Source organism: Meleagris gallopavo, chromosome 1, assembly GCF_905368555.1.
Source record: "Meleagris gallopavo chromosome 1, MGAL_WU_HG_1.1, whole genome shotgun sequence".
Lineage (NCBI taxonomy): Eukaryota > Metazoa > Chordata > Aves > Galliformes > Phasianidae > Meleagris > Meleagris gallopavo.
This window is the reverse complement of record NC_139404.1, coordinates 88465421-88487966: the sequence shown is the minus strand read 5'-3', so window position 1 is coordinate 88487966 and position 22546 is coordinate 88465421. Positions and strand designations below refer to the sequence as shown.

Here is a 22546-nt window from a genome sequence, read left to right as displayed (position 1 = left end):
ACAAACAACCATTTAAAAAAGCACAAACTGTGGTCAGAAAACCCAGTCAACCTAGAACATCTATGCACAGACATCTGATCACTTCATTCACAAGCCAGGCAGTGTGCCACCGGTGTCAGTCACTCTGCTTGGCACATTCACTATTAACTCACCACCTCGAGGAATACTGAACTCCAAAAAACTTCCCATAGTCATCAGTGACCCTTTCTAAATGAGGTTGATTGGTGTTATTAGGAGATGACATCTGTGTTGGTGCAATACACTGAAATAATGTGAAAGTCTCAGAATGCTTCAAAATAATTTGGAGGATGCCGTATAAGCAACAACTGAAGGCATGTATTACACTGCAATCAAGTAGGATGATCTACAAGCTAAATTAAACAGAAATATGCCCTTTTTCTTATTTCCACACCAGGGACAGAAAGACATATCAGAAAAATTCCAATGTTATATCAGTCTAGTCATATTTTGCAAAAGGCTTTTGTTGCTGTTTTTTCCAGAAATGCCTTCTTATTCATCTTCACTGGAAGGTAAGGAAAAAAGTACAATAAAAGCACAATAAATCTTATGACAGACAGTTGGAATTAAAAAGCACAATCTATTTCCCAAAATGATTCTGAACTTCTGTTAATTCATGGGGCTGGATCTTGGCTTTACACCAGTTTTTTAGTTTAAAAGTAGTATCTTCCTTGAATTTTCAGTACACGCAGTCTGAACGTTTCAAACTTTGCAACTGACAACAAAGCACACTTTTCCTTTACTTCTATATCAGCTTTCAAAACTCTCCACTAAAGCCTTATTACGGTTTTCAGATAGAGATTCTAGAGCTCAGAGTGTGCAGGCATCACTGTTTTTTTCAGCAGCATCTAAAGTGGCTCTTTGTGTGTGTGTGTATCTACAAGTCTATGCAAATTACAAATATGTGTCTGCATGTGTGTATATGATGTGTTTACATTTAAAAATGGAGCTGCTGTGCAAACTGACTGACTCACTAACATATCAGCTGAATTTATTTTAACGCACTCTGGCAGATCTCCCAGCTGCCATATAAAAGAAGGTTTGTACAATGTATGTTCTGATCTATTTGACTGGAGACGGATGCATAGGCAGAAATGCTTGTGTGTGATGTGAAACATGGAGAGGAAGGTTTGTTCACTTTTCAGCAGGACTTTGGGACTCAGAGTCCCAGCAAACACAATACAACTGATGCTTTTTTTGAACTGATCTTGTGTGAAGTAGTGCAATATAGGATTTTTTGCTACCAAGATAAGTGCCACAAACATCTCATTTTTATCATTCAAAAATCAAAAAGATTGTGCAGTCCTGCCTCAAGTTCTTGGAAACTCATGCACTCATACATCAGTATTTTTGCTTTTTTTTTTTTTTTATGAGGGTGAAAAACATTTTTCTCCAAACTGGGATGGACCCTGACAGTGGATGAGAGAAACATATGGATATTAAATGTCCAGGATGACTACTACTACTTCAACACATCTATTGGAAGGACAGAGGGCTCTCAAGTTATTGCTGGCAGAAGGGAAAGTGTTTGGATTCAGGAGACCCCAGAGCAGAGATCCAGGTGTTATGGACCTTCTGTACTTAATCTTTTCTCCTAAATTCCTATTCTCCTAACACTGTTTCTTCTGTGGGCTTGCCAGTGGCTCTGTCCCCAGGATCTGCCTGGCCATATGGAAATGCATAAACACATGGGACACCCCCCCACATCACAACTCCCAAAGCAATACGCCTCTTCTATTTTCTTAAGTTCAGCACAGCTTAGTTATGTAACTAAAGTTCTGTTTGACTGGTAAGTGCCTCAATTCTTGAAGGCATATGCCTGAAGTCAAACAATACAAATAATAGCCTTAGAGTTGTGACTGGCTTTTGGCTCTTCTGATCTCTTTCAGATCCAACTCAACAGTGCTTTAATTAATGCTTTTGAAATGCTCCCACAGTTAAATATATAATAAAATGTCATCTAAGATCTTCAGACTTTCTCACCCCCTTCCTGGTTCTTCTGTATGACATGAACAGAAAGTATGCTATTGGTGTGTCCCTTTTATGATCTAAACAGGAAGGGAACGCTAGAGAAATTGCTTTCTTGTAACTATGCATAAGATAACTGGTATGCATATTTAAGATCTAGTTTTAGCAACATACATAACTTCAAGGGGAAATCTGACTAAGTAAATCAACCAGCATGATCAAGAGACAGAATAATTAAACATATAATAAGTCACATCACCTACATTGTTACATAATGTAACAATGCATGAAAGTAGAAAATAAATAAGCAAACTGCTTAAGCAGTCTGGAAGTTGCATTAAACTAAATTGCTCTTTCCAGAAAGGCACTGACCCTGACAACCATGTCACAAGAGTCATGTGTTCCACAACAAAATCAAAATCCACCTTGCATCCTGTTGCAAAGGTTGCAAAGGCAGCCAGCTCTGGGCCCTGGGGAAGCACCTTGCAAAGCAGAAGACCTTTGCAGAGAAATACCTTTCACCGATCCTACAGAATTCATTTAATAGAACGTCCCCAGGTGATTTCCAGCTGCTACAGTGATGAACAGACTGAAAGGAAATATCTCTGAGATAAAAAAAAAAATCAGAAGAAAAGGGAGCAACTAAACAAAGGCTGCTGAAATCACTGACAGAAATATCCCAGAAATGTAAATACAACAGTAGTAGATTATTTGGAATGAACATAAAAAGCATGTTTCAGAGTTGAAGTCAATACCTAGATGAGAAAGGAAGACGTTCCTATTGAGCAGATCCACCTCTATCTGCCTACTGCATAGTTAGGCAGTTCTTCAGATCATTTGCAAATATACTGACTGCTGTCAGAAAACCATCTGTTCTCACATTTCTATGCCTCCCACCAAAGCAGATCTGTGATCTGAGAAGAGACATAACCTCCATCGTGAAAAACATTGCAATAACTTAGCTTACCAGGAGAATGTCTACTTAGAATTATATTAACTTGGTTTGTGCTTTGAGGGGGACATGTAGGTATTTTTGAGATGTGGTGTGGGATGCAAAGAGGTGGAAGCACTTTTACTGCATGCACATGTGCTCTTAGTACAAAGCATCCTGATTATGAGCAGCAGGAGTAGGACCACTGAAAATTAAAGATTTAGTCCTTCCCTTTTCTGGCAAACATTTCTCCAGTCTGGGCACCTAAACAAATGCTTGAGAAGAGTCTAGATTCTCCACAACTTTTAGATGAAACCTTGACAAATGAGACACAAATGGTAGAATAATGCAGCAGTGACAAAAGCTCTGATCTGACAGTCAGGGCGTACTGCTGTGCTTGTGCAGGGCCTAGATGACTGTAATAAGTCTCACAGAAGCAGAGCAATCCCTTTGCACATTACCATCCAAGAGACCGGCACCTAATTTGGTATTCAGCTCCACACCCCCATCGTGTTGGCAGTGGTTCAGAATTGGTGAAACAACTTGCAAAGGATAAAAATAATAATAAAAAAAAGCAATGTTTTAAGCCTCTCTAATTTAATGTTAGATTTTGATGTGTCTAATATCAAAGCTTTTTTTTTTCACTTCTATTTAATCAAAATTAATCACTAAGATTACTACCGTAATTTATGTTGGAGATTACTGAAATGAGTGTTTTATTAAAATCTGGTTTTATTAATAAAACACATTCTGGCTACGGAATCATATGAGTCTGCTATTAGGGACTATTAACTAGGGACTGGGAGTTAATCATAACAGCTATGCTGCCAGGTCCTTTGACAGCAGCACATGCTGAGTTTGTTTCTGCTTTTACTTTTACTAGCACATTCAAGTCAATTAGTTACCCTAGCATATAAGCATTCTGAGTAACTCCTGTAAAAGAGGGGGTAGAGAGAAAGGTACATACATCTCAGTAGTTCTGAACAAAGAAAGGGTAATCAGGAGGAGACTCACCAGCCTGATTAGTCGTGATGCTGACAGCAGCAAATTGTCTGGAAAGTGTACTCAAGTCAGATACCCCATTGACTGCATCAATCTCAAAAGTGTAATTGGTATGTGCCAAAAGGTCCACTACTGTCACCGTGGTGTTGGTGAGGCCAGTCTGACGGGGTAAGAATCGTACGTTGTCACTACAAGGCTCGCATATCTTGCTGCTTCCTCCACATTTTTTGCAAATGATGTTGAAAGTGACATCCTTTCGACCTCCTGTGTCAAGAGGCCAGCTCCAGTCCAGGATAACAGATGTCTCATTGATATTAGAAATAACGTTTCTTGGAGCAGATGGTGGTCCTACAAAGGAAAGGATAGGTATTTCTGTATTGCTCTAAAATGAGAGTAACAAGGGCACAAGCATATAAAAGCAAAAAAACAAATAACCAAACTGTTCTATTTACTTCCTGTAGAGAAATCTGAAATATTTCACTAGACTACAAACCAGAGCATCAAGAACCACGTTTTGCTCTAAACAGTTAGTACTCTGAGGGCATAGTTCAGGACAGAATGTCACTTTTCTAGAGTTGTTCTGTAGGACAGCTACTGATAATGGCTCTTGGACTTTGATGAAAATATTGGTATGAGTTTAAAAGTCTTATCTCTCCTTCTCAAATCTGACAGAGAACTTGGAGAAAATGAAAAGAAAATGACACAAATCCAGCCCAATAATTTCTGGTAGCCTGTCCAACATGTATGAAAACATGGCAGGCAATGGATGGCTGACTGCAGTGGAACATGGGAGGAAGCAAGCAAGCTGCTCAGATACGGATGGAAGAGCAAAAAACGACAGCCCCAAGCACAATGATGCTACTCACTGGTGCAAGCCATGGATGGAGGGTCTTTCTCAGAGCGAAAGTAATTCTTTTCACACCTGCAGTTCAGAGATGCATCTTCATAGGTGGAGCTGTGAGGTGGGCATTTGGCACACTTCACATTGCCAGCAGAAGCTTTATAGAACCCAGGTCGACAAGCTGCAAAATGAAAAGAATGAAATTTTAAATTTCATGGACAGCTCTTCTATTTTTACAGGTGATCTTTTAATTGTCCTGGAAACTTTCATATATAGATCATATTTTGGAGTGTTTACAATCTGAAACCCACAGTTTTCTCATGAGAAAGCTGACAGAAATTAATTTCTTAGTAGAATGAAGTCCTTCATGAATCAGCTTCGATTTATATTGTTTTGCTTGAATAGCAGAACAGTATATTGCAAGAGGAAACATTTTCTACACTGCATTACAAGAACTTCACTTATTTTTCTTAGCTTCTGGTTTGTTTACCAAAACATGGTCCCTAAATTGCATAAGAAACTAACTGTATCCACTTACTGTTGCTGAGATTTGTTTACAAGGGAATGCTAATTGTAAGCTATTCAGTTCAGTGTGACTAAGCCATCCAAAATCAAGAAAACAACCTGAATAGTGATAGATCTATTCCATTACTGAAGGCCCACACATCAGACTCTATGAGCTGCCTCTGATACTGACTACAAGAAATTTGTAGGATATGTACTGTGAGGATGCTTTTTATGTTAACACAGTCCTCTAGGGATGGTGCTGGAGCCCACAGAATCTGCTTCTGACAAAGTCTTGGTGGTGGTGTTTCACCAACATTTGCACATCCTTTCTGTTTTGGTTCCTGTTGCATTTCAGACCGATTCAAAGCCACATTTGCATCAGATGAAAATGATCTTTGAAGCAAATTACAGAAATGAACAGTCAAGTAAATATCTTTTTATGAAAAACTCATGCAATTAAATAACATGGTTGACTTCTTTCCAGTAAGATGATCTCACCATCTAAAAATTGAAAAAAATTAAACCAAAACCAGATAACACTCAGACTCTGCAGCTCAGCTGTGGTTTCTCTCCAAGGCACGCATCCTTCTCCAAATGGAATTTACTCAGTATGGTCATTCTGGCTGACACACCAATAAGACTGTAACCATAACTACACAACAGCTGTACTACAGCAGCACACAGGCAACGAAACAAAAGAGATTGCATCTCAAAACAGGTTCACCTATTGCTTTCATTTCACAGCAAGCACTTGCCTAACACACATTACTAACAACCTTAGGAAACCCCAATACATTCTCATATAATGTTAAAATAATAAAAAAGAGCTACACAATCTAAAACACAATCTGTGTGTGTCTGGATCCCAGACAGTTAAGCATAACTAAAATGGTCCTGGACCTGCCATTGATTTAAAAGCTACTTTGAAACCAAAAGAATAGGTTCACCAGTCTTAGCATAAACCAATGCAGGCTCACATATTTCATTTTTGCTTATGGAGGTGAGCTGATTCACAAATGTAGTATGAAACACAAGATACAAGATGATGTGGTTCTGTCCATCCATGCATGCAGTGCTCAAACAGAAAAATAAGTTTGGATGAGCAGACTGTGGTAATCAAAAATAATTACAACACTTTCATAAGAGATGGAGTAGAGGGAAGCTGAAGTACGGGCTATTCAGTTCACACAGTACCATCTATAATCGTTTCCTACATGAATTTCTGGTTCATTAGCTTTGGGCACCAAACACCTGAGTGAAATGCACTGGAAAAGCAGAGGGAAACCAAAACCTCACACAGCTGCACATTCAGTCTTGAAACATCTTAACAAAGAAAAACCTCCCGGCACAGCACTGAGCCTGTCTGGAGAAATGTTTCACAGGGAAGTGCTAATCTCAGCCACCCTCCAGCACTTCGAAGCCCTTGCAAATAGAGGCTGCTTGGCTGCAGCTGCCGCCTCCCACGCCACACTAACAAAACAGCTGAGAAAGTCATCTCCCACTTCATAGTGCCTCCTGCAAGCCTTAATGAAGTAATCCCCAGGTTGAGCCTCTGGTGCACAGTGCCACCAAGCAACTTGTGAAAGCTGAATTGCTAAAAATACTTCTGTAGCAAAGCTTGCAGACCCTCATGCCAAGCTGTAGGATTCAGCACAGCCTGACCTTCTGCAGCTGGGGCTGCTTTTGTTTCCACCTCATCCCAGCCTGCGAGGCTTTTTGGCGATTTGTGTTTGTTTAACTTCAGGAAAATAAAGGAGCATCTCTTAAACACCTTCACTAGGAGAAAATACAGCAGAGAATTAGCTTTTTTTGATTTTGGCTGCAGTTGTTGCAGTCCTAAAACTCAGCTCTCATCCCTTCTCAACTACTGCCCCATGATAAACAGGTCACATCTATTTGTCTCTATTATCCCTCCTGCTGACAGAGGAGCTTCTCAATATTTTACTGCCTTGTGGTCCAGAATGGGCTTTCCTGGTCCCGAGAAGGGATAGCAGTCCCACTCTTTCCAGTACCAGTAACCAAGACAGCACATAAAGAAACAAGCACCACACTGCTGCTACGTATTCATTTATACACCATCTTCACCAGAAGTTCCTGTGGAAATTCAGTGCCAGTTATCAAAAACAAATGGCTTCACTTAACCATATCTCCTTAGCTTGAAGGACATTTTCATATTTGTGGAAAACATATACAAGACAAAGAGGTATTTCTGAGTACATATATATAAATCTTATACATTTTAATAATTTGTTATATTAGTTTAAAATAAAGATTGGAAAAAAGACTAAGAATCTAAAGCTGAACCTTTGCCGTGTGGTTGGTCTTCCCACCAGACAATATGCTCATTAAGCAAAATTTATTCATAACACCTGAGCATTCATTTATGGGATGCAATTACAGTAATATTGCTTATTTGAGACATATTTGAAGCCAATGTTTCTTAATAAGATAATGAATTAAACATCAATAAACAAGCTTGCATAAGCAGCGGATAGATTTTGTGGGTGAGTATGGTAAAGGAAGGAATCAAACTTCTTCATTAAGTAGTGCCTTAGAGGGCAGTAAGGTACTGTGGCACAGGCTGCCTAGATATTTTGTGGATACCCCAACCCCGGTAGCATTCAAGACTGGGTTGGACAGAGCTCCGGGCAGCCTGATCTAGTGGGGTAGCAGTCCTGCCCATGGCAGAGGGTTAGACCTTGATCTTTAAGGTTCCTTCCAACTCAAGCCATTCCATGATTCCATGAAAAACACTAGCCTCTATTTAAGAAAAGGTGGTGCTTGTGTGGGGGAGAAGAGAGGAAGAAGCAGGAGCCAAATCAGGCTGCTGTTTTTCCAGAGGGACAGAGACATCCCTGTTTCCCTACTGCCACCACAGCATCTGGTGGTGGAGATGCACTGCTGGATCCCTGCTGTCCCAGCACGTCCTAGCAAGGACATCCTGATCTCATAGCTTCCCCTCAGGCTGTCTCACACTTACTGTCTCTGTCAGAGCAATTTAAGATTATTCAGCACTGCAGCCCAAAGGAGGAAAAAAAAAAAAAAAAAAAAAAGAATGAAAGAAAAAAAGGCAATTACACTTGAAATTGAAGCTTGGAATGGGAGTGCAAACAAGAAATCATCTGAATGTATTTAGTGTTATTATTCTTTTCTTAATAATTTCTTAATTTCTTATTTCTGATATAAAAAGAACTCTTTAACTGTCTTTCCTTCTTTCTTATGTCAGAAAAAATGGATTACATGAACTGACAGAAGAAATTTTGTCTTTTTAAAGTGAACATCACAGCTTCTGCTTCAGTCAGGTTGAAAATAAAAGCACTAGCACACCAAGTGTTCACTGAATGTGTAATTTCAGCATGGGAACACCTCTGAGAAGCATATTTTGTTAACATTTTCTTTCAGAAGCCAAGGATTCTTTTTTCTCCCTCAGTTCCATGTGCTTTTGAACAAAAGATAAGAATGCGATTACCTGTTCCTGCATTGCTGAAAGTAGCAACATTACTAATAGGTTAGTGTATTAAAAACAAACAAACAAACAAAACTAAAATAATATCTTGCATTTGCATGTATTTCATATGAAGCATTCAAAGTCAGCAAACCTCTAGGGAAGTAGAGGTCTCAGAGGTCCCTTTGGGGACATTGGGCTGGGAGAAAACTTCTCTCCTGCAGCCCCAGTCTCACTACCCTCCCTAGGCAGGGGGCAGTGGCAATTTGTCCCCAGGGTTCCTCACTGCTCAACACTTGCTGGCAGTGGTAACTCCTGCACTACTCCAACCACAAATATTATTTTACAACTGTATTTGGACTGACTTCCATCTCTTCAGCATGAGTGCGAGCCACATTGGCTTCATTGAAGTTACCTGCTGGTAAGAGCTTCAGGACTGCAGCTGTCCTCATTACTGGGTAAAAATGAGTTTCCTTAAGCTAAAATTGATGAGTTCCTTAGAGAGTGGTGAAAGTTACTTCAGTGAGAAAAAAACAACTCTACATGGCCATCTACAGCATTTGCTAAAACAAATAGGACTGTCTTTTCAACAGTCAAGTGACTAATGTGTTTGACTTTGAGAGGAAAACATAGTCCTAATTAAGGGTTAAATGATTCGATTTGAATTCATTTCAAATTAAAATACTAAACTGTTAAGTAAATTTCAGCATCCAAACTCTGTAGTCTGCTATACACAACACTACCACCAACTCCTAGCCATACACACCACTGAACACATGCAAACCATGCAACCAGTCTTGCAGTCCTACCGCCTCAGTCCACCATCACCAGAGGATGTCCCTCTGCTCTTCATGCCAGGAATAGACATAGCAGGCCTTGGGGCCTGGATCAGTCACTGCAGCACACTGGAGAAGGATATGGCTGCAGCTACTGTGCGATCAAGTGCTCCTCTGCTGCTCAAGTAAGCAACCCAAGGATGAAACATCACTGTGGCACTGAGTCACAGAATTTAGCAAATAAGGGAAGGCGAAGACTTTGCAGCATTGTCAAGTCCCTTTTGGAAGCACGTACAACTTTCTTCTCACCACATGTGTGAAGATCGTGGTCAGGAGATGATGGCAGCTCAATCTTCTTATCAGCAGCAGAACTGGACCCATATACATGCACAAATGCAAAATCAGATGTGGCACAGCATTCAGCTTGTGAAAACAAGTGACATAGCCAGCAGCATAAATTAATCTTATAAAACTCCAAACCATTTTCCTTGGATAGGTCACCTTTTTTCCCTTGCTGCATGTGTTTATACCTTTGGTAAACAACAGAAAGGTAAAAACCATGATTAATTTTAAATGAAGGATATTTCCCAACTGCTCATTTCACACTTCTGTCACAAATTATATTCAGCCATGTGTCATTCATGTGCTATATTAAAAATAACACTGGATAGAGGTACTACACTTTTGGCTCAGATACATAAGAGTAGGAAATGAAGGTAAAATTCTGCCCTGAATCATCCCATCATCAGTTTCTATTACACATCATTCACTGCACTGAAAATGTCTCATTTTCTCCTCCCTTGCTCACTCCGGCGCCCTGCTCTGCCGGAGACACTGCATTATAATATGGATTTCCTGCAAAATCCCTCAGAGCAGGGAAACAGTCTTCAGCAGCGCTAGCTGATATTAGTATACACAGAGCCACTTAATCCATGGCTTTATACAGGCGCACATCCTTTTTTCCCCTGGACTCTAGGAATCTTCTTGCATGCCTACACAACCCAGATAGGCTTCTATAAAGTAGAGCATATTTTCAATTCTTATTTCTATAGGACTTAAGACAAGCTTTTTGTCACCGGATCCGAGTAAAGAGTATGACACCACTTCAGGGAGTAATCCTCAGAGCCGAGTACTGCACCATGCTGTAGGAACACAGGCGGGGGAGAGAATAGCATACTTTGATAGGTCCCTGTACTTACTGAGGAGGAGGAAGAAGAGTAATAGGCATCAGCAGCCCTAAGGCTTCCCCACTGGCGGAGATGCCCACTCTAGGTTACTGCACTTGCAGAGCATCATGTTTTCTCTTTTCTGGGTTGTAGTGCTGTAGCCCAGAGGAGGAGGGAAATATGTCTGAGAAAGGTTTTAATGAAGGTTAAAATCCCTGGTGGAATGGAACCCACCAGAAGATCCCCAGGAAGAGGCACAGATATTGGCTTCCTCCTTCTTCCCATCACCAAATGTTCTGTTAACTGGGGAAATAAAAGCTTCCAGTTCGTTCAGCAAGACGTAATAAACACCAACTCCACTGCAGTCCTCAGTATGCTATGTATAATAACTGAAATAATTACCAAACTGCTAGCAGCAGGAGCAACCTAGCCATTTTTGCTGAGCATTATCACCAAATCAATAATATCTCGTACTTTATTTTCTGTGCATGAAACATACTTTTTACTCTGAAAACACAGACAAAATTAAAAGTTGCATTTTAAATATTAAAAAGACGTAACCATCACTATTTCCATTATTAACTTTGCAAAATGCAGCTGCTTATTACGATAACTTATCTTCAGGGGGAAGACAAGTGCAGAAGAAAGCATCGCCTGCGTACACTTTTGCATCTATAGATGAGAAAATCACAGCCAAAGCTGCTGGCAGATGTGAAGCACAGCAGCTGTCCACAGCTAGAAGAGATCAACGGATAGCAAAGACATCACAGTTCCTTTCCTCCCACAGTGACAGGGCTATCATCTGAGGGCTCAGGAAATACTCTCTCTCTTCTTCACCTGCCCCTTCCCCTCCAGCCCTTCCCCGGCAGGATGGATGGTGTGCTGCACATGCAGCAAGGATCCACTGTCATGTGATGCTGCAGTGCTTCTAGAAAAATCATTCTGGGAATAAGCACTCATTTTTCACACCTGAAAGCTGCTGCCAGTACAAAAAAACACACTCAGTAGTATTCAATCTTACTCATGAAATTTCTGCTTTTTCCTCCTCACTTCATATTTTATAGTGATCTGTGACCTTAATGTATTTTAATCAGATGCTTTTTAAATTGGCTTTACTCCCAGGTCAAGTCATTCAGCAGAAACAATTCCTGTTCTTTGTTTAATAACTGTTACTGGCAGACATATTAATTATATGTACATAAGAGATAGCTTTATCTTGAGGGAATAACACTGCACCTTTCAACCACAGTCTGTAATAGTTTCATGTTATGCCTTGCAGGCTTCTGCATCTCCTTTTATGAAGTGCATTATGGTCATGATTGCTACCAGCAGCATTGTTAAAAGTGCAACGTCAGAGACAGTCGGTGCTAAATGCAGCACTACAGTAAAGTTGTCCTAGCTTTTGGGTATGTAAATATCATGCTCCAAAATGCATAAGGCATTTCAGCTCATTTGCATGCATTTGTTGGGGGGAAGGAGGGAAAGGGAAGAAATCTTTCGTTAACAGGAAATCTGAGAACCACAGTCTTGATTTGGAATTTAAAGAAAATAAACACAGCTCTACCTTAATTCCACCCATACTTGGTGAGTCACTTAAGCAAGTATTAAAAAAGAGAATTTAATAAACCTATGTTTATGAGCAGTGTCTTTCACTCTCCCTAAACAACATGTTTTCCTGAAGTACAGCCTGGACACACTGAGATATATTAAACTGTCATTTTGACGAACAAAGAAATCCCATGTTCTGTTTCTTCAGAAGCTAATTTAATCCACACTGAGATGAAAAATAACTTCCTAATTTAAGAGGTATTAAAAAAACAAACAACAGAGCAAACAAACAAAAAAAGCTTAAAGAAATACCAGAAAACATACCCAGTATCAACTTGGACTGAGAGAAAAAAAAGGTTGTGTGAGCATTCCTGCAAAGAAATCTGAGAATTTTAAGTGACCATTTGGCAAGGACAGAGTGTCAAGATACTTTTCCCTTGAAGTCAGACTACCCTATGGACTTCTTGAAGGTAAACGAGAGGTAGGATCCTAATTGCTTCAAACGATGGATATTTCCTGATACCAGTGTACAAAATACAGACCTGAGTGCCACAGGGGCACAAGCTCTTGTGAAGGTGTTTCCTTTCCAGCGCAGGGAAACCAGTGTGCTGTTGGGAAGGCACTGCCCATGCTTCACTCTTTTCAGAGATGAAAAACGAAAAGAGTGGCCTCTAGTCTCCCTAGGCTAGATTTAATTAATAAGTGAAAAACAGCTTTATCGCTTTACATTGAGGTGGTTGTATAATTGCCCTGTGCCCAATCTAGGCTAACAAGTTTGTATGTGGAAGCTGATAAAAATAAAGAATAAATGAATTGTCAGACAGGTTACATCTAGCCCTAAAACTTAACTTTTGTTAACTTGCACCTAATGGTAACACCATCTGAAAGTGCAAGGGAAAATCACTTGTTCTCCTGAATTATTTTACTCTGATCTCTAAAGCCTAGGTATTATTTCAAAGACCTAAAGCAAAGGGTTTAGTATAACTGCTAGTTTATCACTAACAAATATTAATTATGGTAAGCCTCCGTGCTACTGTCATATATGTGGAATAGGTGATATTTTTTGCTAAAGCCTTGTCTCAGTATTAATTTCTCTGACATTCCTGTCCCAGTTGTTGTGGCAATGCACATATGTTGTTCCAAAACAGTGAATTCAGAACTACGAAAAGTCTGCATTTTGTCTCTGGCATGGAAAGAAGATGAATTGGCTTTTATCGAGGCTGAACGTTCTACTGAAGCGTTCCACCTTTGTTAATGCATGCAGGAGAACATCACTCTCCCCCTTTTTACAGGTGAGCAAATTAATACAGAATAGGCTCTGAATCCTTTCTTTCAGTGCCACCTCCTAATCAAAATGCTGTCTTGTGGTTTGCGATGCTAAGAAGAGCTCCCAAATGACACAGGTCCACTACTGCAATTAGCATGAATTAGTACTTTTGTTAATAGTCTCAGCTGAGCTGTCAAATTAATTGGAAAAGAAATTTAACAAATATCTTTCCCCTTAGAGATACTCTTTCGGGTCAGGCTTGAAGCATTTTGACTGAGCAGTGTGGGGGAAGCATATACTTCTTGGTTCCTCACCAAACCTGCTTTGCTGATGAAAATAGAAGATGTTGCTTTCTGGGGCTGTGAATCTGGTACCTGCGACAAGCAGTAGATTGACATAGAAAAGACAACTGATTGTTCAATCCCGGGAAATATTCCAGCTGCTGGTAAAAATGAATTAATGGATTAAAAGACTGGATTAATGGACGGTGGCTAAAAAATCTAAACATTCATTTTTTCAGGGAATCTCATTTTTTTACACGTCAAAGTTAGCTCTTTCAATTTATCTCTAATTTGCACAAGCATCCATAAATAATGCATTGTTTCCCCATTTTTAAGCTATATATGAACTCAGCTACTGCAGTCAAAACATAGCCAGATGCTTACAAGCATCTTGTGGTTGAGGAAGCAAGTACTTGGACATGGTTTACAATTCTCCTCCACTACATACACATACACACACAAAAAGGAGTTGGCAGTTTTAACCACTCAGATTAACAAGAGACCAGAATTTAAAATTCTGTGTCTATGCTTCATACAGTGACAGCTACTTGAATTTCTTACCGTTTCACTGCCAACCGTTGACACATTGCTGCTTGAATTCATGAAGAAATGGTGCTGGGAAAGGGAAGCTCTTAAGTGGAGAAGTGGTACATCAACAGCAGGAGTTGAAAACTGTATGAAAAATTTCCTGTGGTCTAAGTCGCTGTTACTACTTGCTGACATAAGTTTGGGATGCAATTTAGTGTGTCAGAACACAGTTGTAATTTGTAACAGCATGTAAGAAGTAGTCATTGTTTGGATGATTATGCTGCTAATGTCACCTGATGGGTACATCTACATAACCGTTTTATAAGCATTAAAGTTCAGATCTGAAGAGTGCTCCTAAAGCAAATTCTCAGTTGTTCCTTCTGCTTGTGATTTGCTTTACACTGTCAACTCTAGAGCATATGAACAGGTAATCTAGGTGATGCTACATGCATTCTACAAGATGGGACTACAGTCAACATAGAGTAAAATCTAATGAAATAACTATAGTAACAGTACGGGTATAAATATCATATCAACCGCATTTCTCTACAGATCTGTTCCCAGTGGGCTACAAAACCTGCTAATGTAGACATAACACACAATTACTAATTTTCAGATATCTCAGTGCAGTCAGCATTGATGAAATTGTTACATATTTCTATGAGAAGATTTTAAAAGCTCTAGTAATGGAAATACATATGACTTTATAAAAGCCATTAAGCATATAATCACAAATAAACAGATATTATCAGCAGTATTTTACATTTATTAGGACACACAGTGGGCATAAACAAAGGTTTCAGTAATTACTAAAAGTCTTTAATCAGAAGACCAAATCATTATGGCTTCATCATCTTCACAACCACCTCTTCTCTACACGTGCCTTTTTCACTGATTGCATTTTCATCTTTCCAAGGGAAAGCCTGAAACTTAACCAGTTACAGCCTCTGGGGAACCTCTGCAGTGATAATCTTCTCACAGCTGAAGGGAAAAGCCCAAGGCTTTTGCAAAGCTATCTAACCACTCAAGTGCAATATTTACACACTGTATGCTTTAGCTGTTATCTGGGCTTCCTTGGTATTTTGCCATTTTAGAGGAGAACTCTTAATTACTTAACATGCATTTTCTATGTGTGCATTATAAAATGACTTGCTTTGCAGAGTAAGCAATTATCTGAACAAAAAAAAAAACAACAGTTAAACGTAAATGGAAAAAAAGCCAAAGTCCTACAGTTCAGCATTTTTCTTCACTCAATACCTGTGTGAATTCAACAGGAGTGGAAATTCAGATATTTAGAAAACAAGTCATCTCACCTATTGCTACAGAACTAAAACTCTTCCTATACTGGGGAAGGTTATAAAGAGCAAAGGAAACAAGAACTCAGTGTTCTTCAACAGCATTCCCTTTGGAATTTATCAGAAAGGAAAGGGAACTATGTTTTCAGGGTTGCATTCTGTGTATATTTACTCTAGCAAGTGCTTCTGAGTGCTAGTATAAAACGCCACAGATTCGGTGGACAGTTTTCAGTTCTACTGAAGACCAATGCTATTAGCAAGTTGGCACCTCTCCATGCTGTGGAGAAAAGAACTAAAGAACAGAATTAAAATATTTTTAATGATTCTGCATTGTTTTATACAAAAGCTTTTGCTGCTTAGACATCATCCGGTTTCCCAATTAAAGGAAAAATAAGGAATGATAATGATCACCATTGTTTATATTTCAGTTTTTCAACTTCTTGACTGAACAACTCAAAAGCTGAAACAAAGGAAGCTGAAAAGATATAAAAACCCCTCAAAAGTCAAAGGCTTTACTCACCAGGAGGTATAAAATTCCTCATCCATTAGTACTAAGTAATGGAAAAGAAGGGCTGTGATGTTTTCCTGATACCACCTTCTCCTACTAGAAATATTCCCACCTACTCTCCTTACAACCCTGTGGGGCTGACCGAGAATCCTGAGCTACACAGTCTGCAGCTCAACTGAAATAACTTTTATGCTCTGCAGTGAAAATAAGGAAATAAAATGGGGCTGGTTACATTTGCTTTATCAAACTCATCAGAGTTCTGCATCTACAAGAACCTCTTTCACTTCTGATCAAACAAGGCCATAAAACCTGATGCCATGTTTGATAATGAAGTAAATTATATGCTGGGATATTGAACCAAAATTAAATCTCTGTGGGTCAGGGCAGCCCACTGCTATCTAGATTATATATGATATACCATCACAATGATGTATGTGAAACACAGGAAATTGTTGTATATTAATAGAACAGTAGTTCAATCAACCCTATGAACAATATCCAATATATTCAAGTGCAAATATATCTTGATCTGGTTGTAAAACTAGTGGAAGGATAGCAATTTATTAATTAATAAAGCCTTCCAACCCTTTTTATATGTGCAAAATTAAAACATGTCACTGCCATAGAAAGGAGAGCAAAAGTGAAAAAAATGTTCTCCTTTCTTTACTAAGGCACATAAAAATAAATGCAAAATTTTGGCTATTATTTGAAGAATAACAACAAAACATATCAGGAAGAAAGCAAGCTCTCTGAGCAACCAAAACTTACAAAATAGCATATAAATTTCCCAATATGTGACATGGGACACAAAAATATGTTCCCGAGCAAACTGAAAGAAATCATGTTAAAAAATCTGTTCAGAAAAATGAAATATTACTGTTCTCAAAGTGCTTTTGGCAAAGCTATAAGAAAAGCACCCCTACATCCTCTACTGTTATTTCTTCCACCACCCTGTATGCCACAGAGCAACAAACCCAAGCTCTGCCCCAAATCTCACTCACACATTTCTTTGTCAAGTCTGGGGGATGCCTCGGGATGAGAGGCTGGAATGCAGCCGTTCACAACAGTACCTGAGGGTTCTGGCTGGCAGCAAGTTGAATATAATCCAGCAGCATGCTCCAGCAGCCCAAAGGGCCAACTGCACCCTGAGGTGCATCAGGCCCAGTGCTGCCACTAGGTGGGAGAAGGGGCTGTCCCATTCTGCTCTGTACTGTGCAGGCTCACCTCCTTCAATGGGTGCAGCTTTGGGTGCCACAGAATAAGACAGAAAAAAAAAAAGTTAACAAGAGCCCAAAGCAACTGCTCAGGTGCAGCTTGTTTGCAGTGTGCTCCAGGATGCTTCTAGGGACGACAATAGTCTATCTGAAGTTCTTTACTATGAGAGTGGTGAGGTGCTAGAACAGGCTGCCCCATCCCTGAAGGTGTTCAAGGCCAGGGTGGATTCCCTGGGCAACCTGGTCTAGTATTAAATGGGGAGGCTGGTGGCCCTGCATGATGCGGAGGGGTTAGAGATTCATGATCCTTGAGGTCTCTTCCAACCCGGCCCATTTTGTGATTCTGTGAAGTTACTTAAAATGCATCTTTCGGCAAACGCATGATTCTGCAGATCATGAACACTCATTACATAGGCAGCCCATGTGTAGGTTTTCTACTATGTAAGTAACTCAGTTCCTTAGCCAGATTAAGCCACTAAGTCGAAGTATAATAGGAATCTGATAATAATAAATATAAAAGCATGAATGCATCTATATAAAGCACAGTGTCCATATAAATCAATAAAACATTTATACATTTTCGCTTGTTCCTCTCCTGGCTGCCTGCGCTCAATGTCAGGTTAGATGTATAGAATGAGTGATTACAATAGGCAAGTATAGCTGTTTATTTTGAAGGTACTGTCAAAATGCATTAGCCAAATGCCATATTGGAGCATAACTAATCTGGAATGATCTTCCACTGACATGAATTTCAAAAGTGCTGTGGTCTGTTGTGCTGACATCATGAAGCAAGATTAAGACAGCTCTCCACAGCTGTAAATCCAGCACACAAGATCCAAGCTGATTAAGCACTTTCAACCCTTTCAACCCCACCTGGTGCCAAGAAAGTGGCACACAGAACCCCTGAGTTTGTCTCATTATCATCTTATGAATGAACTGTGCATGAACCTCCCTTGCACTACTTTCTGTACTGATAAAATACCATTGTCTGACAAACGTATGGCTAAGGTAAGAAGAGGTAGCTTCACTGTTAGAAATTTCTCTGCTGCTCCATGCCACTTGGGACAGAGACTATGAGCTACTGCATTCAGGGACAGATGGTCCTGCTATGAACAGGGACAGATTTGCAATGACTGGGAACACACTCACTTTCAGATATAACCCAAGTTAACTTTCTGTTGACCCTTTCGTAATGAGGAAAGCTTTGATTCTATAATAGGATGAAGGAATGTTTTTCTATTTCCCCACTATTTTTCTTGGTTACAGCAAACACATATGGAAAGCAATGAGTAGAAGTAAGCTACCAGCAACTAGCCTTGTTAATCCCAATGAATAGTGTAGTGTAAAGTAAGAGCTGCAATACTTACGACTGATTTAACAGCTGCTATCAGTCCCAGTTTAGCAAAGCCTGCTGCAACATTTGTAAAATTGTCTTGAATCATATTACTTCCTGTCCTGCAAAGCAGACGGAAATGTTTCCACCCTGCGTGCTTGGACACATCCTCCATTTGCTTTGCCCTATCTGTAACAATGGTTCTCAGTTTATCTGAAATGAACAGAGACTGGCAGCACCATGATCAATTCAGTATGCAACTCTCACCAGTTTAACAGGTGGCCTCTTCTGAAGCTCAGAAGAAAAGGTTAAACTTGATGGGACAGAGTAGGAAAGAAGGAGCAGCATTCTCCAGAGCTGGCTCTTGTCATGAACAGCAGACAAGTGGAACAGGTTCTGTTCATCCTACAATTCCTTCCCTCTGAATCTGCAGGGGGAAAAATAATTATCTAAATTTCACCAGAAGAAACACTCAGCTACCGAGCAGCCAGGAATGGGAAATTCTGGACTTGAAGTTTTTAGGAGAATGTGTACCTATCAGTCTTTGCGTATTCACACTTCTGACCATTCTGAAATAAAACCTAGTTTCAAAGACTTGTAACCTCCCAGAGAACTTCTCAGAGAACCTCATAAGAACAGAATATTGCAGAGAAATAATTTAATTAAAGTAACAGGAACTTAAGATATGTTGTGGAAGTTACAGATGTCATCTCTTTTCATAGTCCTTATTGAAGATAGGTGAACACTTGAAGAGAGAGTCATTAAGAAGTGCAATCAAAGCTAACCTTCCACCGGAACAAATTGAAGAGCTGTGATACAGGAGAATGTCACTTCAATCATATTCCGTTTCTGCTGTACATTTGTAAATTTCACATGTGCCATTTCAGTCATCATTTATTTATTTAACTTCGTGCTTTTAGTCAAGAATTCAGCTTGGTTGGCTGTCTCAAAAAGAATGTTATTATCTCAGGGTATTTAGTGCATATCTTACACTGTGAGGTATTCTTATGAAATTTGGAGACACAAATTTTCTATTCTAATTCATGGCTGGTTTTATTTTTGTCCTAAATTCAGAACGGCTTTAGTTCTTTCATCATGTATGCAAGAAAGCAGGTACCACATATCTCACAGAAATAGAAGGAGCATGAAGAGTTGTTCCTTTTGTCGACTTCTTCTTTCCTGTTTGTTTTGCTTTGTGCTTTTGTGATTTCATTGTTGTGGTTTGTTTTTTAACTGACAATCCTCCATCTGCCCTCTGTCCTACCTCCGACTGTTGCCATTTTGTGAAATCTTTGATCAGTTGTAGCCAAAATTCACATTGATGAGACCAGAATTTTGCAACCTACTCTAGGGAACCTGCTTTAGCAGGAAAGTTGGACTAAATCAGGCATCTCCCACCTCAGCTTGCACTGCAGCCATTCCCTGTCCCACACCATCACAGTAGCAGCTCTGCCTCACCACCCCTCAGTACCGATGGAACCCCACCTGGACTGAATCCAGGGCACAGGATGCAGTGCAGTGCCACATCAAGTGATGGCAAATAATGTTACGCATTTTGATACACTGGCAAAACACAATCATGTGAACAGACAAGAATATGCAACAGTGATGTCCATTTTGACAAAGGAATTCTAGAGTAGGTTACAAGATTGACAAAAAATATATATATATATCATTTTTTTGGTTTATTTGTGCCTCCATTTTCAGGCAACATAAATACATTACCTCATTACCTGCACATTTTCAAATGGAATATACTGAGTGGCAATCAAAAACTTGATCATGTCTCCTTACCAAACTTTTATAAGCCTCCTTTTCCCAGAGAGAAATACCCCTCACCTCACAGTCATGCCTTGTTCATGGCATCACTTTCTGATAGCATGTATATTAGTGAACAGTTATTTTCAAGGATGAAGCACAGGAAGAATAAAATGTCATCAACTATCTCTGATGAGCACCTTGAGAGCTCACTAAGAATTGCAACCACTGCCATCGAACCAAACTGAGGCATTAGTTTCACAAAAACAAGGTCACATATTCCACTAATTTATGCTTTGTTGCTCTCTTTGTTTTAATTAAAAATATTAAAAATTGAAATAAGTTTTGTTACTTATATACATCAACTATATTATATTATATATTTTATGACGGCTGCTCTGAAAGTAATATCTTCTATTTTTACTATGTTGGCCTACATCAACATCTTCCATCAGAGGTGGATGTTGGTGGTATGGCAGTAGAGGTTGAACCTTCCCACCGATATTCCATTACATTTTGTTGCCACTCAACAGATGGCAGCAGAGGGGCAGTCTGACACAATGGTGTCTGACATGGAAGGGCAAATGAAGCAAAGGTGTGTCATTCAGTTCCTCTACGTGGAAAAAATTGCATCCACTGATATTCATCGATGCTTACTGAGTGTTACAAATAATGGATGTGAGGCACTGGGGGTACTTTCGAGCAGTGGCAGCAACAACAGTGGGTCATCTCCACTGGTGCAGATTGTTTCAAGAGTGGTACACGGGCTCTTGCTCATCTTTGGTGAAAATACATGACTAATGTTGGTTACTGTTTTGAAAAAAAGAGTGTTTCATAGCTGATAATTTGCTCTATTAGTGTTATTGTGCTCATTTTGTCAGTTGTAAATAGGAGGCATTACTTTCGGAGCAACCTTTGTAAATGTGGCCCTAGACAACTCCTCTTTACTCAGTGCAGCTCAGGTAAGCCAAAAGGTTGGACAGCCATGGGTTGGATGATCTTCAGAGGTCTCTTCCAACCCCTGCAATTCTGCAATACTGAGTGCAACTGAAATTGTTGTTACCATTTTTTTTCCATCCTCTTGAATGCATGAGTGAAGAAAATCCCATTACCAGGTCCTAGATGTATGTTTTATCCAGCCCTCTCTACCCCCATGTACTCTTCCAAGTCTCCATAAGATCAACAGTTTATTTTTATCTCATTCTTCTCACAGAGTCCTTTCTCTGCAAGATGTTCTTTTACAATGTCTCCATCCACAGATGTTGTTCCACAACTGAGGCAAAATTTCAGCATAAGAGTTAGGGCTCAGCTGGTAGTAAAGGGAAGTGCTTTATAAAAAAGCATCTTCCTCCTAAAATACTCAGACATTAAGAATGTCTAACAACAGTGGTTTAATCATGTAGTAATAATGTTTAAGAAGCCTGTGATACAGCTATCACCCAGTAAAACCAACTCATTTTATCCTTGCATCTAAGACATGCAGAAAAGGATACAGCTGGCTCTCTCCCCCATTTTTCTCCACAATTTTGTACTTCAGATTTTCTTATGAAGAGAACTTGCTCACACAAAATGTTTAAAAAAATACCTACGGCCCTTTCCAAGGCTACTTTTGATTGTGATTTCTATCCTAGAAAAGCACTGTAAAACTGTGCGTAGGGTTGAATTTTCTACTGGACTGTAAATGGAGGGAAGGAAATATTTGAGGACCAACAAATAATATAAAATAATCACAAAGAGACATTAGTAAGGGACTACTTGTAATTAGCATTTTACCACCTGAATGCTCTCTCACACATAAAGATACCACAACCCAAGTAAAAAGATGCTGTGTGCAATATCTAAGCAGTACACTTCCTACTAGACCAAAAAAAAAAAAAAAAGTTAGTACATTTTCATAGCCAAATGTTCCATGAATTCCAGATTACTAGCATAATTTAGTTTTATAAGATATCTTGAAACAGTTCCAACTCAAGCAAAGAAAAGTTGGCCTGGATGAGCTGCTAGGAATCCATATGATCATTCAGTCTTCATGTTCACTAAATTTAATGTTGGCTTTTTGGAGACTGGCTCCCAGAAAGGAGACAGAAGAGGGCCAGTCAAACGCTGCCAGGTTCAGCAGTGAAAACCTAGGAGTGACAAACTGGCTGCCTAATTGTTAGC

The 22546-nt window shown here is 39.5% G+C and overlaps 1 protein-coding gene across 1 annotated transcript in view; it reads right to left on the bottom strand.

Moving 5' to 3' along the window:
- The window catches only part of EPHA3 (EPH receptor A3), a 220815-nt gene that overhangs the window by 72580 nt on the left and 125689 nt on the right, over positions 1-22546 (bottom strand). The window contains exons 4-5 of the mRNA XM_085239876.1: positions 4786-4941; positions 3932-4267 (exon numbers count right to left, since the gene is read on the bottom strand). Coding sequence (XP_085096002.1) covers positions 3932-4267; positions 4786-4941 — 492 coding nt within the window. The remainder of the gene's footprint in view (positions 1-3931; positions 4268-4785; positions 4942-22546) is intronic.